Raw genomic sequence first — 21183 nt, 5'->3', positions numbered from 1 at the left:
GAGGTGACAGAGGCTGGCACCACACCGTTGGGTTAGGTCTTGAACTCTGGGGTCTGAAGCAAGAAAAAGGGAGAAGGGGGTGGAGTTGCTAATAATTGTTAACATCTGTCTCGGCTGCTGCATTTGAGGTCTCACAGTGGGACTGGAGGTGGAGGCCAGCGTTGGGAGGGGCTCGCCTGGGGTCGCACAGATGAAAGGCTTGGTGTGGGAGAGTTTGCTCACCTCCTCCTGGGGGTCCACCACTGGCACCCACTTGAAGATACGAAGGGAAGTGTCGCCCACAGTCACCCAGCGCTTCTCCCTGTGGGAGGGTGGGGGGGGACTGGGTCAGAGTTCTGAGGAGAGAACCCCCCCAGGAGCTGAACACATCTGGGGAGACCTGTCGAAGTGGGGGTGGTGCGGTTTTGCTAATGGGGCATATAGTTAGAAGGAGAAAGAGAGTCCTGCAGAGCCCAGGCCATACACAGGGGTGCCTCTGGGGAGAGAGTACGGCTTGGGGCCATGGCTCTGCAGACCCCTGGGGTATACAAGGGAGCAAGGCTGAGGGCCCGGCAGGGAACCATAGCGAAGAAGATCCTGGGCATACTTGAAGGAGGAGTGTCAAAGCTTTAGGGGGCGGGGCATAAATGAGCGTACGGCTTGGGAACACGCTTTGTAGACCCTAGGGTGTAACCAGAACGGGGACAGAGCCCTGCAGCTCCAGGGCGCAGCTGGGGGGCACACCTAACACCTGGGGGCCACGGCTGGCGAAGGGAGGGTAGACGCATTTGGGAGAGAGTGGTCCCGCCAGGTCCCATCCCTGGCCCCCCGGGCAGCGCTCACCATCTCCGGACCTTCTCGATGGTCGCCATCACCTTCTTGATGTCATCCTTGGCCCGGCTCCGGGTCTCGGCCCGCACGGTCCGGCCGGCCATGCTGGCGGGACTGGGGCCGAGGCCGAGCCCGCGGCTGGGCCGCCTCCCGTCCGGCGGGCTCAGGCTCGGCGCCAGAGCCGGGCGCCGCTGTCTCGGCCTGCCGTCCCTCCGGGAGTTGGCCGCGCCCTCCCTCGCTCCCCAACGCCTCCGCGAGTCCCCGCCCCGTTTCCTGCTGCCGCGCCCCGCCCCGGCCCGTCCCCGGAGCGGCCCGGCGGCGCGGGCGGCCAGAGCCCTTGCCTGGAAGCCGGCCAGCCCCGCCCCGACCGGGCCCGCCCCCTCGGGGCGCCCCGACGCGCAGCGCCCCCTACCCGCCGCCAAGAGGGAGGGTTGGGGACAGCTTGGCGCCAGGACTCGCGCGGCTGGGCTGAGGAGGTGCGTTCAGACCACGTGGGCACGGGGAGGGGGAGGGGGGCGCGAGAGGGTCACTGTCCCGGCCCGCGTCCTCTGCGCGGGGGCGGGGGGCGGCCCCGAATGCTGTGTGCAGGGTGTGTGTCCAGCCTCCCCTGGCTGTCACTCCCGCACTGTCCAGGTCTTTCTCCAGCCATTCATTCAGCGGTCTATTCACTGAGTGCCCATGACGGGCCAGACGCCGCAAATATGAGTAAGTCTCCACCCACCAGAATGGCTAAAATGAGAACGACAGACCATATCAAGTGTAGACAAAGAAGTAGAGCAACTAGACCTCTCATGTCTCTGGGGGAGTGGAAATGGGTAGCGACGCTTTGGAAAACTGGCAGTTTTCTAGAGAAGCTGAACTCACACGATCCAGCAATGCTACTCCTAGGTCATTAACAGCCAACAGAAATGCGTGGGTATGAGCACCAAGAGATGTGTACTGGAATGTTCATAGCACTGTCCATAGCGGCCTCAAATTGGAAACAGCCCATCAAGAGCAGAGTGGAACTGAACTGTAGCCTGTTCATACAGTGCACAGAGCAGAGTGATGTCCTGCTACAGCCCACAACAGGGACATGTCTCGTGAAAGAAATCAGATACACTGTGTAATTCCTGTTATATGAAGTTCAAAAGAGACAAAACTAATTTGTGGTGTGAGAAGTCAGAATAGTGGTCACCCTTGGGAGAGGCTAAAAGGGAGCCCCTGGACTGCTCGTGTTCAGTTTCTTAATCTGGTAATCTGGTGCTGGTCCCCCGCCCCCCAGTATATTTACTTTGAATAGTCATCAAATTGCACACTTTTCCCTATGTATATTATACTTCAGTTAAAAGTTTACGTAAAATGAGTGTGTTTTGGTTGAGTTTATTTGAATCTGTGTTTGCTGGCAGATATGACATGTGTTACTATGTGTGTGTGTTTCAAGGGTTTGGCTCTTGTCCCTGTGTGTTTTGGTGTGATTATGTCCGGAGGGGTTAAGGTATAGGAGGGGGATTATGACCGAATTTCTGGAGCCAAACGGCCCCTGGGAAAATCCCAGCTCTTCTTGTCCAGTGACCTTGGACAACTCACTTATCTCTATTCCCTCAACTATAACATGAAAGTAAGTTAACATGTAACTCCTGGAACAATGCCTTGCACATAGTAAATGCCCAATACATATTCACCGTTAGTAAGTGTGTGATTGTGGCCCCTACCAACAGTCTGACTTCAATGGCATCTCCTATGCTCTCTGCCAGTTAATACCTTCCTTTATTCTGGCAGTTGTCTGCTCATGGTAATATCCTCACGGAAGGAACACAGGCCTCCCTCCCAGTCCCTTCACTCACAAACCCCATTACCTGCTCTTGGTTATGGTCGCCTCCATCAGACTGTGAGCTCCTCAGGGGGCCAGAGACCCAAGTATGGATCGTCTCTGGGTCCCAGAGCCCAGGACAAGTAGGTGCTTGGGAATCACTTATGCGTATTAAGTGCGTGCAGACCTTTCATCGTTTATCTGCACCAGGTCAGTGGGGTTGACATGTCGGTATGACCCCCTGTACCTGACTCTGAAGCTTGTTCCCGGGTGAGAATGAAGGTCTACATGCAGTAGATCAGAGGGGTTCTCGTACTGGGCCTGGTAAGGTGAAGTGAGCGGCTGTTATCTACTCCCCGTCTAGTAGGTGTGCCGAGAGAGGGCAAGCAGAAAGTATCTAAGATAGGCCAGGAGGTATTTGTCTGGGCAGGTGTGGCCCAAGCCTGAGGGCCCTCAGCGAGGCCTCTCTCGCACCCAGCTTCCCCCTTCCCCCCCAGACAGGAGGGAGGACCAGCACATTCCTGTCTTGCCCGCTCCACCCTCTCTAATCCACCGCGCCCCCCTCCCAGCTTTCTCCGAAAAGAAGCTCGCTCACTAAGCCCTCGCCTAAGCCTCCTCCTCCCGGCGGTACCAGGGCTGCTTCCCAGGCCCCGGCACACCCAACCTCAAGGTTTTGAGCCCACCACGCAGACAACCTGCCAACCCCCCTCAGGCCCCCTTCCTGACTGGGCCGTGCAAGTAAGGAGCTGAGCTCAGAGCCAAGGAATCCAGCCTGGGGCGGGCGGCGGGTGGGGGGGGATTGTTTGGGGTCTGAGCCCTGATTGGCTGCGCCCGGGCCACGCCCCTAGCCCTTTCCCCCTCTTCCCCCCCCTCGGAAGGGGGGCGTGTAGGCAACCGGGATCAGCCAGGGGCCAGCATGAGCCGGAGGGAGGGAAGTCTGGGTAAGGGGCTGAAGGGCTGGATGTTGAATGCCTGAGGGGAGCAGGGGTCAGAAGGGCTGGAAGCTGGGGTCTGGGTCCCCACCACCCCCGGGTCCGGGAAGGGAGCGGCCTGAGCTGGGGAGAGCAGGGCCCGGGTGTCAGGTAACGAGCGGGTGAGCTGTGGGTGAGCTGTGGGAAGGGACAAGCGCCAGAGTTTAGCGGAGGCCTGGTATGTGACTTCAGGGACCTGGGCTCAGGGTTTAGATCACAGGTTCGAGTACACCCTGGGAGAGAGGACTGGGGTCGCAGCTGGGGCTGGACGCCTGAATCCTCTGAGTATTGAGAAAGAATCAGAACTGGGGACCAGAGGGAGGGATAGAGTTAGGGAAGGAAGTCTTTGGGCCTCAGGAGCTAATGAGTGACAACAGGAGACGAAAGTCGAGGCTGTTAAGGATAGAGACAAGCGGTGGGAAACTCTGGCGCGGGGAAGGGGGGGCGGGGCGGGAGTTGCCGCGCCGGGACTACATTCCCCAGCATGCCTTGGCACGTGCGCCGGCATCTCGGGAAATGTAGTCGTCCTTCCGGGGCTCCACCCCCTAGCTTGCGCTAGGAAAGGTTAGTCATTGATGCTGCAGGTGTCCAGTCCAGCGTCTTGCACAGACTGTCCATCAGTTTCCCAATCTGTAGAATGGGTTTAAAGGAGCATTTCGTTTTGAAGTTCTGTGCTTCAGTGATGTTAAATTTCACCAACAATCAGTGATGTACGGGGATATATGAAATCTTCCCTCAAAGGGTTCCCAGGCTAAGGCCAGTTCACACAGATAAAAGAGCTGTCGAAAAAACAACCTTGGGAGTATGAACAAATGGCCTTAAGTAAAGGAAAAGGTTAATTTAAGGAAGAGGAGAATCCGGAGGCCACACTGAGGAGGCAATATTTGAATTTGGCTTTAATAGGATTTAACAGTGATTTGGGGTCAGGGAATACATTTCAGGTGGGACAACTGTTTGGCAAATGTCCGGTGCCTCGTTTACCATCAGTTGGAATGGGACAGAGGCTGCCTGGCTTAAAAGTTAGAGAATTCAGAGCAGAACTTGTGGATTCAGGAAGGAAGAGCCAGCCTGGAAGAAGTAGTCAAGGAGCAGCGGTCTGGGCTGCCCTCATTCCTCCCCCTTTTTCCCACCAGAAGATCCACAGGCTGACTCCTCAGTCTCACCCCTTCCCCACTTGGAGGCCAAGATCCGTCAGACACACAGCCTTGCCCGCCTCCTCACCAAATATGCTGAGCAGCTGCTCCAGGAATATGTGAGTGGGAATGGGGGTGGGGGTGCCAGAGGCCTGAGGAACGGGGAAGTACAGATCACAGAGGTTCCTGACCACCCATTTTTCCGACCTCATTTCCCAGATACAGAAATTGGAGCAAACCAGAGGACTCTCCCTGTGCTCCAAATGCCCCTCTGTCTGCCTCAGCTTGGAGGTTCCCCCCACAGTGCATTAAGACAGAGGCTGAGGGGCGCCTGGGTGGCTCAGTCGTTAAGCGTCTGCCTTCGGCTCGGGTCTTGATCCCAGGGTCCTGGTCGAGCCCCGCATCCGGCTCCCTGCTCAGCGGGGAGCCTGCTTCTCCCTCTCCCGCTCCCCCTGTTTGTGTTCCCTCTCTGTCTCTCTCTCTCTGTCAAATAAATAAATAAAATCTTTAAAAAAAAAAAAAAGACAGAGGCTGAGAGAGTGAAAAGAATTCTGATCTGGGAGTCAGGAAACCTAGGTTCCAGGCTCTCTGTGGTCTTGTCACCTCACCTCCATGGGCCTTGGTCTCCCCAGCTATAAAAGGAGACAGTTTGACAAGATGAGTTGTGAACTCTTCTACCTATGCTATGCAGAGAGACCGAAAAGGGTTTCAATCTGGGGCAAAAATTCCAGCCCAAGAGGGGACTTTAACAGAGGAGGGGAATCTGCTAATATCTTTGGTTGGGCATAGGGCCGTGCCCAAGGAAGGAGGATATTTCCATCAGTTACTCTAGTGTAATGGAAGGAGGGTATAGGCCTGCTAACTTGCTGTGACCTTGGGCACTAATGGTAATATGAAAAAATAATGATGTAACAATTATGCAAGTGGGGTAATAGAAAGAACTAGCTTTGTAGTGCTATGAACTTTGGTTTCAAAATCCAGCTCTGTCCTTTCCTGGGTGGATGACCTAGGGCAAGTCAGTTTACCTCGTCAGCCTCCATATCCTCATTTGTAAAAATCATCATCATAATCATCATACCCATTTGGAAAGATTAGGAATAATGTGTTTAAAGCAGCAAACAGTGCCTGAATCAGAGACAAGATGTTAGCAAAGGATAAATGGTATTGTTGTAGCATTTTTACAAATTACAAATCTCCTTTAATTTCTTCGTTCATATAACAGTTATTCATTGAGCCCCTGCTCTGTGCCAGACGGGCGCAGAGGTGGTGGAGGATGGGGGGAGAGAGTGAAACAGACCAGGTTTCTGCAGTATCTGTGTGGATTCTCAGGCTGGGGAGCCGATCCCCCATTTTACAGATGAGAAGACTGAGACTTAGAGAAGGGAAATGGTTTCGCATGAAACTGCACAGCTAGCAGGTGGTGGAGACTGGATCGGCACCCCGCTCTGTAGGATAGCATTAATAAAATCGCTGACATTTATTGTGCCCCCTCGGTGGGCCAGGATTTGCCTGAACCATTTTAACATGCTCATAACTACTCTTATGAAGTTGATACTGTTGTCTGCGTTTGAGAGACGAGGAAACAGGCGCTGGTGTAAAGCCCACTTTGTGTGTGTATATGTGTGTGTGTGTGTGTTGTAGTATCTCAAACGCAACAGCTGTGTTGGGACGAATGCGTCATTTGCGAGGGGGTAAACTGAGGCCCTAGAGAGCGGAGGAGGAGCGGGGAGTGGGGGAGTTCCGTCGCGCCTCGCGGGCCCCCCTTTCGCGCCTCCCCCCCCCCCCGCCCCTGACTGCCGTGTCTCCGCAGGTGCAGCACCAGGGAGACCCCTTCGGGCTGCCGGGCTTCTCGCCCCCGCGGCTGCCGGTGGCCGGCCTGAGCGCCCCGGCAGCGGGCCACGCGGGCCTGCCCGCCCCCGAGCGGCTGCGGCTGGACGCGGCGGCGCTCACCGCGCTGCCGCCGCTGCTCGACGTGGTGCGGCGCCACCAGGCCGAGCTGAACCCGCGCGCGCCGCGCCTGCTGCGGCGCCTGGAGGACGCGGCGCGCCAGGCCCGGGCCCTGGGCGCCGCGGTGGAGGCCGTGCTGGCCGCGCTGGGCGCCGAGACCCGCGGGCCCCCGGCCGAGCCCGCCGCCGCCGCCGCTTCTGCCGCCGGCCCCGCCGCGGGCGTCTTCCCTGCCAAGGTGCTGGGGCTCCGCGTGTGCGGCCTCTACCGCGAGTGGGTGAGCCGAACCGAGGGCGACCTGGGCCAGCTGGTGCCCGGGGGCCCGGCCTGAGCGCGGGGCGCGGGGCTGCAGCTCGCTGTCGTCCGCTCGGCGTCCGTCTCCGTCTCTCCGTCGGTGCCTCGGGAGCTCCGACCGTCTCCGTCTCTCTCCCTGCCTCTGTCGTCTCTCTTTGCTTTGTATGCTCTCCGTGCCTCCCTGTCGGACCTCCGTGTGTTCGTGACTTCCCGTGGACATCCTTTTCTTGCTTTGCCCCGCTTCTTCTCCACCGCTTGGGCCTGCCTCCGTTTCTCTTCGGTCTCCCCCTTCACCCATCTCTGGGGGGCTTCTTTGTCTCCCCCTTTTCTCCATCTCTTGGCTCTCCTTGGCCCCATGTGAGCATGTGTACCTCTCAGCCTCATCTCAAGGAGGGGACACCTCATCAACTCTGGCCTTCCCTGGCCAGGGAGGTGCCTGCTAGCCCGGGTGGGAGGGCTCCTCCAGACAGATTTCGGCCACCTTCCCACAGTGTCACTCCCCCTGCTGCGCTCTCCCTCCCCCATCCCTGCCCTTTGGGTGGGCCGTGCTTGCTTCTCCCTTGGATGTCCTTCCCCTCCTTCACCTCCTCTGCTCTGTCCCTGCACCTCCCCTCCCCCCAAGCCAGGTCTCTGGAGAGAAAAGATCAACAACACCTTAAAAGAGTTTATTTCTGAGAATAAATTAATTTTTTGTAAATAAAATGTTTAAAAATAAAAAGAACACTAGAGTTACCGGTATATATAGTTGTTGAAAATGGGGAGACACCTTTGAGGAGAACAGAATCCTTGGGGCACAGCCTGGTCCCCCAGACAGACCCAAAGGCCACAGTATAAATAGGAGAGTCACAAATGCCCCCAGGCCAGGGATAACATCAGTCACTCTAGAACAGGAAGTGGATGTGCCCCGAGCTGGAAACATCTACAGGAGTCTTCCTTACTTTTTTCAACTGGACTTCCATGGATCGGGAAGTGAAGTCCCTCAAGATGGAAAGTTGGAACAGTGGCCCTAGTCAGGGAGGTAGACTAGGGGAGGCAATGAACTCCAGCAAGAAGGGAGGCCTCTCTGCTCAGAAAGCCCATAGCTTCCCACAGGAAGTGAGGTAGAGACAAGAAGGCAGCCCCTCGACCTCCCCAAACTTAGAGGAAGAGGAAGGTCTCAGGGAGAGCCCAGGAAAGAGACCAGCTGTCCTCTCCCTGCAGAGTGGGAAGTAAAGCCTCTTCAAAAAGGCACTTCTTTCCACCCAGGATGTGGGCAACCAGGACCACTGGCTTGAGACTCCACGAAATGATACCTGTAGAGTCCTACCCAGATCTGGAAGGGAGGCCATTGGACCTAGGCGGGAAAGGCCCAGGCAACAGGGACTTGGGGCCTGGTTCCTAGGAAATATTCCCAAATATACACACCCTGTCTGCTAGACAAGACGTGTCTCCTTTCTAGCCAAGAAGCAAGGCAGAAAAGAGTCCATTGGGAAAGAAGTGTTGCAGCCTCTGACAGGATGTCCTGCCTCCTCTATCCGGGGTATTTGGCCTTGAGCAGAGCCAAGTCCCTCACAGCTCGGTCTGTCCAGTGGCCATATTCCCGGGTCACTACATAGCCTCGACATTTCCTCTCAAAGGCTGAGGCTCCGAAGGGGACAACGCCGAGAGTGTCCTCCTCTGGGGGGATGGGCAGGCCCAGAGCAGTCATGATTGCAGCCATGTTGCCCAGCAGGCCTTGGGCCCTGAGTCTTGCAGCCCCGAGCTGGGCCAGCAGCATAGGACTGCCAGGGTTCAGGTCTCTCTGGTCGTCCCCCACGAGCTGGAGGTGCTGGGTCAAGGCCAGGAAGGCCCCCTGGGCATGGTTCAGCCGCTCCCTGTCATCCAGGGCATGCCAGGTCTTGAAGGAGACGATGGCAGGAGGCAGGCTGCTGAGCTGAAGCTCAGGGGCTGAGAAGCCGGGGTCACTGAAGGGGCTGCCCTGGTACTGGAGCTGCATGAGAGACAGAGACAGACGGGAGTGCAGGGACTAAAGTGGTCCCCTGGGGCTCCCCCGACTTCACATCTGACATCTTCCCAGGGGGAGTTGGTGGGCATCTCCTAGCACAGAGCCTCGCAGTTTCATGTACAAGTTGTACAACTTTGAATCGCAGCTTCAGTAATTGCCAGGCGTCAGTATTCTCGTGCAAATGATAAGAAGTAATAGATAGAAAGCACTTAGCACAGCTCCTGGCGTACAATAAGGGCATAATAAGCCACTGTTTATAACATCTTAATATCATGACACTGTGATTATATTATTTATTATACTCTGTTCAGTCTAAATAATTGACAATGTAGTTAGAGTCTATATGGTTCTTTTTTATTCATAGCATTTAGTTGTTTGTGCTTATTTTATTAGAATCATTAATAAATAATTGTTAACATTATTAAATTTAGTTGAGTGCCTTCTCCATTAAAGTTCTCGCCTCCACAAACCTAGACCCACAGAATCTTGGTGCACACTGATAAATCCCCAGATTGATAGACCTCCTAGTCCTACATCCCTATTTCACAGGTGAAGAAACTGAGGCTTAGGGTGCCCAAAGCTACCCAGGGAATGGTGGCAGCTATGGGACTAGAAACTAGATTTAGTAACTTCACATGGGCCTGGAATATAGTACAGTAAGAGGAGTCACAAACCCTGGCTAGGGGCCAGGCGGATCGTGTAACTTGGGGAAGAAGGCAGAACTAAGATGGGGTGAGGGGCTAGGAGGGCCCCTGTGCCTGTTTGAGACAGGCAGCCACGTTCAGAATTTGAACAAGTATTTCATGGCCCGAACAGAAAACATCTGTGGGTCAGATTCAGCCAGGAGACTGCTAGTTTGAGCTTCTAGACAGTGTGGGGGGTGGGGGAGGCGTCCGATGCCACAGACCTGGCTTAAGATCCTGGCACTGCCAGTGATTTAGCTGTGTGACCTTGAGCAAATTATTCACCCTCTCTGAGACTCAGTTTCCTTATCTGATTATAATTCCGTCCCTCAGAACTGTTTGAGGAGTCAGCGAGATAATGGGGATGAGTGCCCAGCACAGCATAGGGCTCACGTGAGCACCCAGCACGAGGTGGTTGTGGAAATAATCACGACCCTGTAAAGTCTTTCTTTGTTCGTGCTGCCTTTGAATCTTTTTTTTTTTTTTTAATTATTTATTTATTTGAGAGAGAGAGAGAATGAGAGAGAGCACATGAGAGGGGTTAGGGTCAGAGGGAGAAGCAGACTCCCCGACGAGCAGGGAGCCCGATGCGGGACTCGATCCAGGGACTCCAGGATCATGACCTGAGCCGAAGGCAGTCGCTTAACGAACTGAGCCACCCAGGCGCCCGCCTTTGAATCTTTTAACAGTCCTGCAAGGTGAGCAAAAGCAGGATCACAGTTCCATTTTGCAGATGAGGGAGCTGAGACGGAGAGAGAGAGAAGGAACGACTAGCCCTGGGTCACCAGCTATCAGTGACACTGTCCGAGCGAGTCTCTAGTTGACAGAGCCCCGGAACCCTCAGACTCACGGAGGGAACCTTCTCCTGGCCTTGCTCTGCTTCCGCACCCAGGGCTGGGCCAGGAGGGCAGTGTCCCGCTGCCCTCGTCCCCTGCTTGTGCCCAGTGTCACTCACATAAGTCTGCAGCAGCGTTGATGTATTCTTCTGCATGTAGAGGGCCAGGCTGTAGGCTTGACTGATGGGCTCAGCTGGGGAGATGGGGGCCCCCGGACTGAGGGGTGACAGCAGCAGGGGCAGCAGGCAGAGCTGGGCTGGTGGAGGAAATCAAAGGTCGGCATCCAATCTGACCCTGAGCCCGCCTGCTGGTTCATTCATTCTGTGTCACAGCTCCTCAAAGCGGCACAGCCCTTGTGGCCTGCAACAATTTTGTGGATCCAAGTCGGGGCAGCAGCACCCTGTAAGATTATTTCCCGCCCAGAACGTTCCCCTGAACCCCAGACCCGATGTATTCAACTTCCTGCTTGACATTATTGGGTATTAGTAAGCATCTCCACTCGAAGTATCCAATACTCAACTCTGGGGTCCCCTTCCACCCTCCTCCCCCAGCCTTCCCCACCTCAGGCAAGGGGGCTTCCATTCTTCCCTTTGCTCAAGTCAAAACCTGGGGTCCTCTTTGGTGCCTCATTTTCTCTTGCTCTCCACATCCACCCCCACAGTAAATCCTATCGGCTCTGTCTTTAAAATGTAGTCAGCCCAGCTCTGTGTTTCTTGATCTGAGTGCTCATGACAAGGATATGATCACTTTGTGAAAATTCATTGAGCTGTACGCTTCATGACTCGTGTACTTTTCTGTTTGTTCTTTTCAATAAAAAGTTTTAAAAGTTGAAAAGATGCATCCAGAATCTATCCACTTTCCCCCTCCTTCCGTTGCCACCCCCCTGCGTCCCAGCCACCAGACCTTCTCCCTGGACTCTTAGAGCCAGCAGCCTCCCCCACCCCCGTCTCTGCTTCAACCTTTGCTGCCCTCCCCCCAACAACCCCCCAGTTCAACTAGATCCCTCCTGTGCCTGAACCCTCCCTCTGCTCGCACCTCACACAGTGGAAGTGTGTAAACCAAAGCCCTCCTGCGGCCTACAAGGCCTGGCCCCTCTGTACTGGCCTCCCATCCCATTCCCCCTCAGGCCTTCCTGGGCCCCACCCTGGCCACCCCCAAACCTCCCAACCCTGGCTCCTTCTTGTTCTTCAGGTCTCAACTCAGATAAGCTGTCCTGACCGGATATCAAAAGCCCCCTCCCCATCCCTGATTTATTTCTTATTTCTTTTTTTTTTTTAAGATTTTATTTATTTGCCAGAGAGAGAGAGTGTGAGAGCACAAGCAGGGGGAGCGGCAGGCCGAGGGAGAGGGAGAAGCAGGCTTCCCGCTGAGCAGGGAGCCCGACACGGGGCTTGATCCCAGGACCCTGAGATCACGACCTGAGGCGAAGGCAGACACTTAACTGACTGAGCCACCCAGGCGTCTCCCTCTCCCTCATATATAGTCTTCAGAGACTTGCTATTTCATTATTTATTTATTTGTCTGCTTGTTTGTTACTGTCTCTGCCCCTAGAATCTTGTCTCCAGGAAAGAGGAAACCTCCCCTGATTCATTTGCTGCTGGTTCCCCAGCACCCAGCACAGAGCTTAATAAATATTTGTTGAATGACTGAATGCTGCCATGAACATCCTTATCCCAGACTCTTTGGGCACTTTTGAAAGTGGGAATAAGGGGCGCCTGGGTGGCTCAGTCGTTAAACTTCTGCCTTCAGCTCGGGTCATGATCCCAGGGGCCCGAATCGGGCTCTCTGCTCAGTGGGAAGCCTGCTTCTCCTTCTCTTACTCCCCCTGCTTGTGTTCCCTCTCTCACTGTGTCTCTCTCTGTCAAATAAATAAATAAAATCTTTAAAAAAAAAAAAGAAAGAAAGAAGGAAGGAAAGAAAGAAAGAAGGAAAAAAGAAAGGAAAGAAAGAGAAAGAAAGGAAGAAAGAGAAGAAAGAAAAAGAAAGAAAGAAAGAAAGAAAGAAAGAAAGAAAGAAAGAAAGAAAGAAAGAAAGAAAGAAAGAAAGAAAGAAAGAAAAAGAGAGAGAAAGAAGGAATATCTGGATTGGAGGGTGTGCTCATTTTAAATTTGAGTAAATGCTGCGAATTGTCCCCTTACAGCTCAGGCCCAGTTACGGTCCCAGCTGAGGCTCAGCGGGGGTGGAGGGGTGGGGGGGGGAATTGCTTAAGGTCACCAGCGGGAAGCAATGGAGATGAGAGGCAAATTGGGATGGCCTCTTTTGTTCCCCTTTCTACATTCCTGAGTTCCCTAAGTTCAGAACTTAAGGGAAGGCTGAAAGTGAAGGCCCATTCATTCATTCATTCATTCATTCAAAAAATTGGCTCACTGCACTCACCTTATATCAAACTGGCATTATAATTTACGTACTTATTATTTTTTTTAACGATTTTATTTACTGGGGGTGCCTGGGTGGCTCTGTCGTTAAGCGTCTGCCTTCGGCTCAGGTCATGACCCCAGGGTCCTGGGATGGAGCCCCACATCGGGCTCCCTGCTCGGCGGGGAGCCTGCTTCTCCCTCTCCCACTCCCCCGGCTTGTGTTCCCTCTCTCGCTGTGTCTCTCTCTGTCAAATAAACAGAGAGAGGGAGACAGAGAGAGGGAGACAGAGAGAGCACGAGAGGGAGCAGGGTCAGAGATCATGACCTGAGATCATGACCTGAGCCGAAGGCGCTTAACCGACTGAGCCACCCAGACGCCCCATAATTTACTTACTTATGACGATGATGTGTATCGTCTGTCTGCAGAATGAAATCTCCATGAGACCATAGCTTTTTGTCTGTTTGTTCACTGCTGTGTCCCCAAATGCTTAGAAAACTACTAGCACATAATAGGCACTCAGTAATTCTCTTGAATGAATGAATGAGTGATGAACGAAGCCTTCTGTGTGTAAGGATTTGGAGGTTCCTAGCAAGCAAAGACAGCCAGGTACCTGAGTCCTAAGGGCCAGAGAGTCCAGAGAGTACCCCTCCCCTCCTGGTCTCTAGGCCCTGGCACTCCATCCGCCCCCCACACTCACCTAGCGGATAGCTCATGCTCTCTCCTTGGCTCCTTCCTCTCTCCAGTCTCTGGGTTTTTCTGGGGCACCTGTCCTCCTGCCGCTCAGGTGGCTTTATACCTGGGCTGAGCGCTGAGGCCGCCCAAGAGGGAGGGAAGGAGTCACACCCTAGGGCGGGTGTGGGGGGCACAGGTGCAGAAGCCCCAGAAGCAAGGGACAGGCAGGGAAGGGGACACTGAGGTGACACCCTAGTCCCCTACAGTCCCCAAACTCGACCTTAAACCCTGGTTGCTGGGAGGGAGGGGTCAAAGGCGGGAGGGGATTATCGGGGGACAAAGGGGCCGCCCTGCTCCCTGCTGCTCCGCACGTCCAGGGATCCAGTTTCTCGTGAGGAGGCCGCCTCCTGCTCCGCCCCGCTGGGACCCAGGCCTTGGGCCCTGGCTTCCGAGGAGTTTGGAAAAGGGGTGGGAGTGGTGGCATGTGAGCAACATCACCCACGCCGAGGTACACGCTTAGACACAGGAGCGTGCGCACGTCTACACACACACACACCACACGTTGGCACACGGGCCCACACCAGACACGTGAGCGCACTCACATTCATTCATTTAAATAGTATCGACACCTACTGTGTGCTGGTCCCTGTTCCAGGTGCTGGGATAGAACAAAGAACAAGTCAGACAAAATTCCCTGCCCTCGGGGCACCTGGGTGGCTCAGTCGTCAAGCCTCTGCCTTCGGCTCGGGTCATGATCCCAGAGGGATCACGGGTGTGGCTCTGTGTGCACAGGTCTGCATGTACCCGCGTGGACACGTTCGCACCCTCCTTCCGTAGCATGTGTAGGCCCGGCAGGGTGCGTGTGGTTCCGTAGACACGGAGGCCACGTCACAAGAGCATCAGCTCCATGAGGGCAGGGTTTTTGTTTTTTTTTTAAAGATTTTATTTATTTATTTGACAGAGAGAGACACAGCGAGAGAGGGAACACAAGCAGGGGGAGGGGGAGAGGGAGAAGCAGGCTTCCTGCCGAGCAGGGAGCCCGACGCGGGGCTCCATCCCAGGACCCTGGGATCATGTGGCGCAGACAGGTACATACGTGGGTGGACACACACACACACAGGTGCAGCTGGAGGGCAGGACTCCTGAGATCGAGCCATGTTTTAGCCTCTGCTGTCCTGGAAGATCTTGGGCCAGGGGCTGCCCTCTGCCCAGACACAGCACCGTACAGACACACGGACACAGACCTAAGGCCCTTCCCAGCTGGGGAAGCCTCGCGGCCCGAGGGGGTAGCTGAGTTCTGGTCCTTCTTCACAACGTCCCCAGTCTCTCCATAAGGGAGCATTGTCCAGTTCTCAGCCCCTGCCCACCCACTGGGTCAGAGTGCTCAGTCAGACCCCCACCCTGCTCTTATCCAGTTGGGGGATGGAAGACTGCTCTACCTTCCTCCCTGGTGTGGAGAAAAAAGGCCCACAGCCTTCCTGCAAAGGCGGGAGATACATCCGTTCACTCCTTCACCCATGTCTACATTCAGTCAGCAGATTTGATGGGACCTCTACTGTGGGCTGGTACCAGGGTGAATAATAAGATGGGTCCTGTCCCTGTCTCACAGGGGTGCCCAGTCCAGAGGGGAAGACCAACAACAAATGTGTGAACTGATAAAAACAAAATTTCCTGAAGCAACAAAGTGCTGAGAAGAAGCCAAAATAGGTTGATATGATTACCTGGTTGGGGGGGGGGGGCGATTAATAAGGAGCCTGAGGCCCAGAGAGGGACAGCTACTTACCTGGGGTCACACAGTAAGGCTAGAACAGATCCTAGACTCCCACCTCCCAGCTTGGGACCAGGTCTGGGGTGTCTCTGATCTGAACTGTGAGCTGAAGGAGGGAGAAGGTTGAAGGAAAGTTGGGCTCTGAGGTGGGGGATCCTAAATTGGATCTCCGAGGCGGGGGGCTGCCAGGGCTGCCAGAAAGGGCCTGTGCTGGGCAGCGGTGATGTCAGGGGATTAGACTAGGCCCTTTGAGTGGGTGCACTGAGGCGTAGGCAGGGCCAGGTAGTGAAGGGGGAGGTGGAGGAGGAGGAGGAGGGCAGGAGGGGAGGAGGGGAAGAGGGAGGCAGATACTCGATCTGGTGCTATTCACAGGTGGAGGGTGGACGTGGGGCTGGGCCTCACCCCAGAGGCCAGGCTCACCCTCACCCAACCCCACCACCTCCTACTTCTCTCGGGGGCTTCTCTTTCTCTCTCTGTCAACCCCTAGGTGCCCTTCACAGCTGGAGGAACTGGCCCCTAGCCCAGGCCCAGCTTTATCACAAAGCATCTCTCTTGGCAAAGGTCATCAATTCTGCCACCCTGACCATCCCCACCTTGCAGCCCATCTGTCTCCATCACTGTTTTAGTCTCACCAGAAGCTGATGCCTGGGGACCCCCCAACTCAGGAGCAGACTCGGGTGTGAGTCCTGCCTTTGTCCGTCGCTAGCTGGAGCGAACCCCCCAACCTCCCTGAGCCTCAGTTTGTTTCCTCATGTGGAAACTGGGTAATACTTCGCACCACCCTACCCACCAGGTGCCTTGATCCCTGCTATGAGGACCCTCCTAGGTCCCTCAAGGGTTACCCCAATGGCACAGAAAGCCTCCAACCAATGGCAAAAGCCTTGATGCCACATGACCCCAGGCTTGGAGGCCAATCCCCACCTGCCATACATATGCTTTCAAGAGATCTATCCTGTCCCTCCCTCAGGACACTGAAGCCTGACCTCAGTGTCATCCAGCAGGTCACATAATGAGGCCCATTCAGAACAAACAAATGGGAACTCCAAGCCAGATCCTCACCCTGACCCCCGGTATTAAGCCCAACCCCATCCCCCCCACTACAAATCTTCACCCCTCCCTCTCCAGGCAAAGGGAATAGCAAGTACAAAGGCCCTGAGGTGGGAGCATGCATGAGAGGTTTCAGGAACAGACAAGGCCGGCAGAGAGGGCAAAGACACTGGTGGTTGGTGAGATGTGACAGGTGGGGAAGAGCAAGACACTCTCCCACCATCTCCACATCTTCCTTGACTCCCCAGTGCCCTCAGGATACAGTCCTAACTCTGCAGCCTGCCCTCTGAGGCCTGCAATCCCCCAGTCCCCGTGCAGCCTTGCAATTCACTTCTTGCTTTTCCCCACCTTCTACCTGAGGCCCACAACCCACTTACAGGCCTGCTCAACACTAGGCCTTCCTCAGGTAACTCTCCCTGCATAGAAAGCTCTCCTGCCCCCCCTTCACCCAACACAATCCTTCTCATATTTTAACCTTCAACTCGGGGTTTTACCTCCTCTGGGAAGCTTTCCTTGTCTCCTCTGCCCCCTCGGGGCTCCCACAGGTCCCCAGGTTCCCCTGTCCATTTATTGATCACCCTACGTTGTCGTTCTCGGTCTCCCAGTCTTTCTTCCCAGTGTGACAGGAGGCAGGGACTTCTCAGCTCTGCAGCCCCAGCACCGGGCCCGGTACAAGGGTGACACCTCAGTGAGTGTCAGGTGAAGGAAGGCAGGAGTACCATGGTTCCAGCCGGACGCTCTGCAAAGCCAAGCCAAGGAGGTTGGTCGGCTGAGCAGAACACCTATGTGAGTGCCTCATCCTAAGGGGGCGGCAGGCCAAAGGGGCAGTGAGGGTTTGGCCTGGGGTTGTTCTAAGCTCTTCTGTACAAAATCTCACGCTTCCTTTACAGAACCCCATGGAGTGGATAGTATTGTCTTCCCATTCCACAGATGAAGAGATTGAGGCACAGCAAGGTTAAGTGATCACTTCGGGGTCACGCGGCTGGCAGGGAACCGTGCTAGGATTTGAACCCCAGCTCCAGAGCCAGGGTTCTTCATTGTTATCATCACTTCTAGTTTCTGGGGCTTGACACTTTCCGGCTCCTGGGGCCTTCCCCGAGCTCCTGTTGCCCTGGTTTCCCTTCAGGGTTATCTGACAAGGGCCTGGCATCCCCATTTTGCAGATGAGATGTAAGAAGGAATGAGATGAGAAGATAAGAAGGAAAAGAATCACATTTTTTAGCCTCTTTTGTACTACCAGTCACTTTATATGCAGATGTTATTTCATTTAATCCTTGTAACAACTCTGGGAAATGGGTTTTATGATTACTAATGAGGTTTGGAGAGGTTCGGTGACTTACGAGGATCACACAGAGAGTGAGTTGTAGAGGCCCTGAACGCAGGACTGGCTCCAATGTCTGAGCTGTTCCCTGCTATCCCCAGACGAAGCTCCTTTCTTGTCCCATCATCTGCACCACCGTCTGTCCCAAGCTGGTTGGACACCACGATGACCAAGTGAGACTCACAGACCCGCCAGTGGTCTGCCCGTATGTCCTAATCCAGGCCCAACTCAGCCCTCGGCCACCTCTGGAACCCAGCCAAGCGTTGCGTCTGCTTCCTGAGCTGCCCTCGACGGGAGGAAGAGGGCCCGAGGAAGAGGTGTACAAGCCCTGTCCTAGGAGCAGAGTCTGGTGGGGAACTAGGGGTTGGGTTAAAACTGGGAGAAAGCGGAGTTAGAACCGGCAAGGCTGTCCCTCGGCTCAGCAGTTACCCACTGAATTCTCACTCTGCGACCTGAACTTCCCAGAGAAGTAACACATAAACAGAGTCTAATCAGATGAGCAGACTCTACCAAATAAGAAAAACTACTCCGAAGCTCTACTATATGAAACACTGTGTGACGGAGATACAGAACGGGACAAGTAGGTTAATGGAACAGAATAGCAAGACCAGGAATACACCCATGGATACATAGCAATTTAGGATATGATAAAAAGGTCATTTAAAATGAGGGAGGATAAGGATAAACTATTAAAATAAAAGGCAGGGCGCCGGGGTGGCGCAGTCAGTTAAGCGTCTGCCTCCTGGTTTCGGCTCAGGTCCTGGTCTCAGTGTTGTGAGATCGAGCCCCACGTCGGGCTCTGCGCTCAGTGAGGAGTCTGCTTGAAGTTCCCTCTCCCTCTGCCCCTTCAGCTCATGCTCTCTCTCTCTCAAATAAGTAAATAAATCTTTAAAATAAAATAAAAGGCATTAGGATAGCTGGAAAATTATATGGAAAAATTTGAATGGGATCCTGTAATGCACGCAGCCGGTGTCCCACTCAGATCCCTTTGACTAGCAGAGCACCTAGCTCCTGGCTGATGTGACTGCTGGTGACTGATGACCCACAGCTGCCTCCTTCTCCCTCTGACCAAGGGACCCATTTACAGCAAAGGAAGCGTGGTGATGGACACACTGCCATTTGCTGTACCATCCGGAAGCTGCCGGCCTCTTAGGGTAAAGGAAGTCTCTGGAAGGTGCAGCTCGAATGCCAGCATGAAGAGGACCCAGCACTATTTTTTAGGATGCAATATATACCTTAAGCCAATGGCTGTTTTATGGGGCTGTGCCCCAGAGCATAGGTATATGAGTCTGGAAACCTAGGATTGGAAGCAGGAGTGGCCCTGCTTACCATCACTTCCAGTAACCTCCTTGGGGAATTTGTGCTGCCAGCCCCCTAACTTCAGGCCCTGTGCATCTAGAGATCCTAATTCCCAGAGTGGGGAGGAACACTTCTGCCAGGAGCCATGCGAGAGTCCCAGTGAATTTTGAGCTACGCCTGCTGCCTGGTCACTTTGGTCTCCTTGTGCCAACAGACCAGCAGTCAAAGAAAGGACTTGTCCTACTGGCAGGGTTAACAGACCTTGGTCATCACCAGGAGGTAAGACCGCTGCTATGCAATGCGGTCAGCAGGAAGATGTTTAGCACTCAGGTCATCCCCTGGGACATCTCCAGATAGCCATGATGAGTCTGATTTGTACCATGGCTTGATAGGGCATGGTAACTAGGGACTCGCCCCTTCAGGGTTGAGGGCCAGGGTCAACCCACCAGGTAGGCTATCGAGACCAGCAGAAATACCAGCTGAAGTCAGGAGTAGAAGGGAAGGGAGGGCTAAAATGAGTGAGTGGCAGAGGAAGGAGATGATGACTTTCAGGGGAGGCTCTAGAACTAATTCTCCTCTTCTAAGTTTACCTAGAAATTGTGACCCATCAGAATCCTGGAGAAGCTGTACCTGGATGGAGTGAACTTCAGGGGGAAAGCAAGTAGATCTGAGCAGTGCAAAGGTGAACCGTAGTGCACGCTCTTGGGGCCCCACCAGATCCCTTTACAATCGTACACCCATCACCCAGCTGCCCCCCCGCCCTGTCTCTGGAGAACTGCCCAGCACCCCTCCTCCTGGCTGACCCTGGCCAATGGCAGACTGGCACAGATGTAAGAAAGGCCTTACTACTAACCTGGTAGTACAGTTTGGGTTCCAGAGCTTTCTCTAGGATTAAACCAAAGCTAGTCCGCAGCCAAGACCACCTTCTTGCTCCCATTTCCTCCCTGCCCTATCTGATGACCTCATTCTTCTTCTTCTGAGAACCTTGTCCCAGTTGGTCGAGCCCATCTCAGGCTGTTCCTGGGGAAACCTAACCTGAGGCAGATCCCTTTCTAATACCATTAGGAAGAAATAAATGATAGATTAAAGATTTCCATGTGAAAGAGATCTCTGAAATCACTAGGCAAAAATATAGAAGAATATTTTAAAAGCTTGGGCTTGAGCGTTAATTACAATAGCCAAGACAAGGCAACAACCTAAGCGTCCATGACAGATGAGCGGATAAAGAAAATGTAGTATGGACATACAATGGGATACTATTCAACCATAAAAAAGAAGGAAATCCTGATATTTGCAACAACATGGATGGACTCTAAGGGCATTATGCTAAGTGAAATAAGTCAGACCAAGAAAGACAAAACTGTATGATCTAATTTATTTGTGAAATCTCAAAAAAATGAACTCATAGAAAAAGAGATCAGATTTGTGTTGCGAGGGGCACCTGGGTGGCTCAGTTGGTTAAGCGACTGCCTTCGGCTCAGGTCATGATCCTGGAGTCCCGGGATCGAGCCCCGCATCGGGCTCCCTGCTCAGCAGCGAGTCTGCTTCTCCCTCTGATCCCCCCCACCTCATGCTCTCTCTCTTTCATTCTCTCTCAAATAAATAAAATCTTAAAAAAAAAAAAAAAAGATTTGTGTTGCGAAGTAGGAGTTGGGGGTGTGGAGGAATTGTGTGAAGATGGTCGAAAGGTCTAAACTCTGGTTATAAGATAAATAAGTAGTGAGGATATAAGACATGATGACGATAGTTAACACTGCTGTGTGATATATTGGAAAGTTGCTGAGAGAATAAATCCTAAAAGTTCTCATCACAGGTAAAAACATTTTTGTGTGACCACATGAGGTGATGGATGTTAACTAAACTTTTGGTGGTAATCATTTTATATATATATATATATATGTATATATATATATGCACCTGGGTGGCTCCGTCAGTTAAGCGTCTGCGTTAGGCTCATGCAGTGATCCCAGGGTCCTAGGATTGAGCCCCTCATGGGGCTCCCTGCTCAGCAGGGGTGTCTGCTTCTCCCTCTCCCTCTGTCCCTCTCTGGGTTGTGCTCTCTCTCTCACTCACTCTCTCAAATTAATAAATGAAATCTTTATATATATATATATACACATATATATATACATATATGTATATATATATATATATATATATAAAGATTATATATATATATAAGGTATATATATACTGGGCAACTGGGTAGCTCAGTTGGTTAAGCATCTGACTTTTGGTTTCTGCTCAGGTCATGATCTCAGGGTCATGAAA

General features: G+C 53.6%; 3 protein-coding genes across 5 annotated transcripts in view; 1 reads left to right on the top strand and 2 right to left on the bottom strand.

Moving 5' to 3' along the window:
* BCL7C (BAF chromatin remodeling complex subunit BCL7C) overlaps positions 1-1070 on the bottom strand; it is a 40543-nt gene extending 39473 nt beyond the window's left edge. The window contains exons 1-2 of one of the 2 annotated variants that reach the window (XM_078074587.1): positions 823-1070; positions 223-301 (exon numbers count right to left, since the gene is read on the bottom strand). In XM_078074587.1, the coding sequence (XP_077930713.1) occupies positions 223-301; positions 823-914 (171 nt within the window). In that variant the 5' untranslated portion in view covers positions 915-1070. The remainder of the gene's footprint in view (positions 1-222; positions 302-822) is intronic. The other variant, XM_036074294.2, reaches the window with a different exon arrangement.
* A 2417-nt stretch (positions 1071-3487) lies between these two features.
* LOC118524208 (cardiotrophin-1) lies at positions 3488-12508 on the top strand. Of its 2 annotated transcripts, none has more exons than XM_036074295.2 (3): positions 3488-3543; positions 4707-4825; positions 6517-12508. In XM_036074295.2, the coding sequence occupies exons 1-3, from the start codon at positions 3519-3521 to the stop codon at positions 6979-6981; spliced, it is 609 nt and encodes a 202-aa protein (XP_035930188.2). In that variant the 5' UTR covers positions 3488-3518; the 3' UTR covers positions 6982-12508. The 2 variants fall into 2 exon arrangements, with proteins under 2 accessions (XP_035930188.2, XP_077930714.1); XM_078074588.1 differs by having other exon boundaries at positions 3502-3543; positions 4710-4825.
* Positions 8455-13518, bottom strand: LOC118524185 (cardiotrophin-2). Its single transcript, XM_036074245.1, has 3 exons — positions 13503-13518; positions 10567-10703; positions 8455-8913 (listed from the first exon to the last, which is right to left on the bottom strand). Exons 1-3 carry the CDS (start codon positions 13516-13518, stop codon positions 8455-8457), a joined length of 612 nt encoding a protein of 203 aa, XP_035930138.1.
* Between the last annotated feature and the right edge of the window lie 7665 nt (positions 13519-21183).

Source organism: Halichoerus grypus, chromosome 6, assembly GCF_964656455.1.
Source record: "Halichoerus grypus chromosome 6, mHalGry1.hap1.1, whole genome shotgun sequence".
Taxonomy (NCBI): Eukaryota; Metazoa; Chordata; class Mammalia; order Carnivora; family Phocidae; genus Halichoerus; species Halichoerus grypus.
This window is presented reverse-complemented; position numbering and strand designations above follow the sequence as displayed.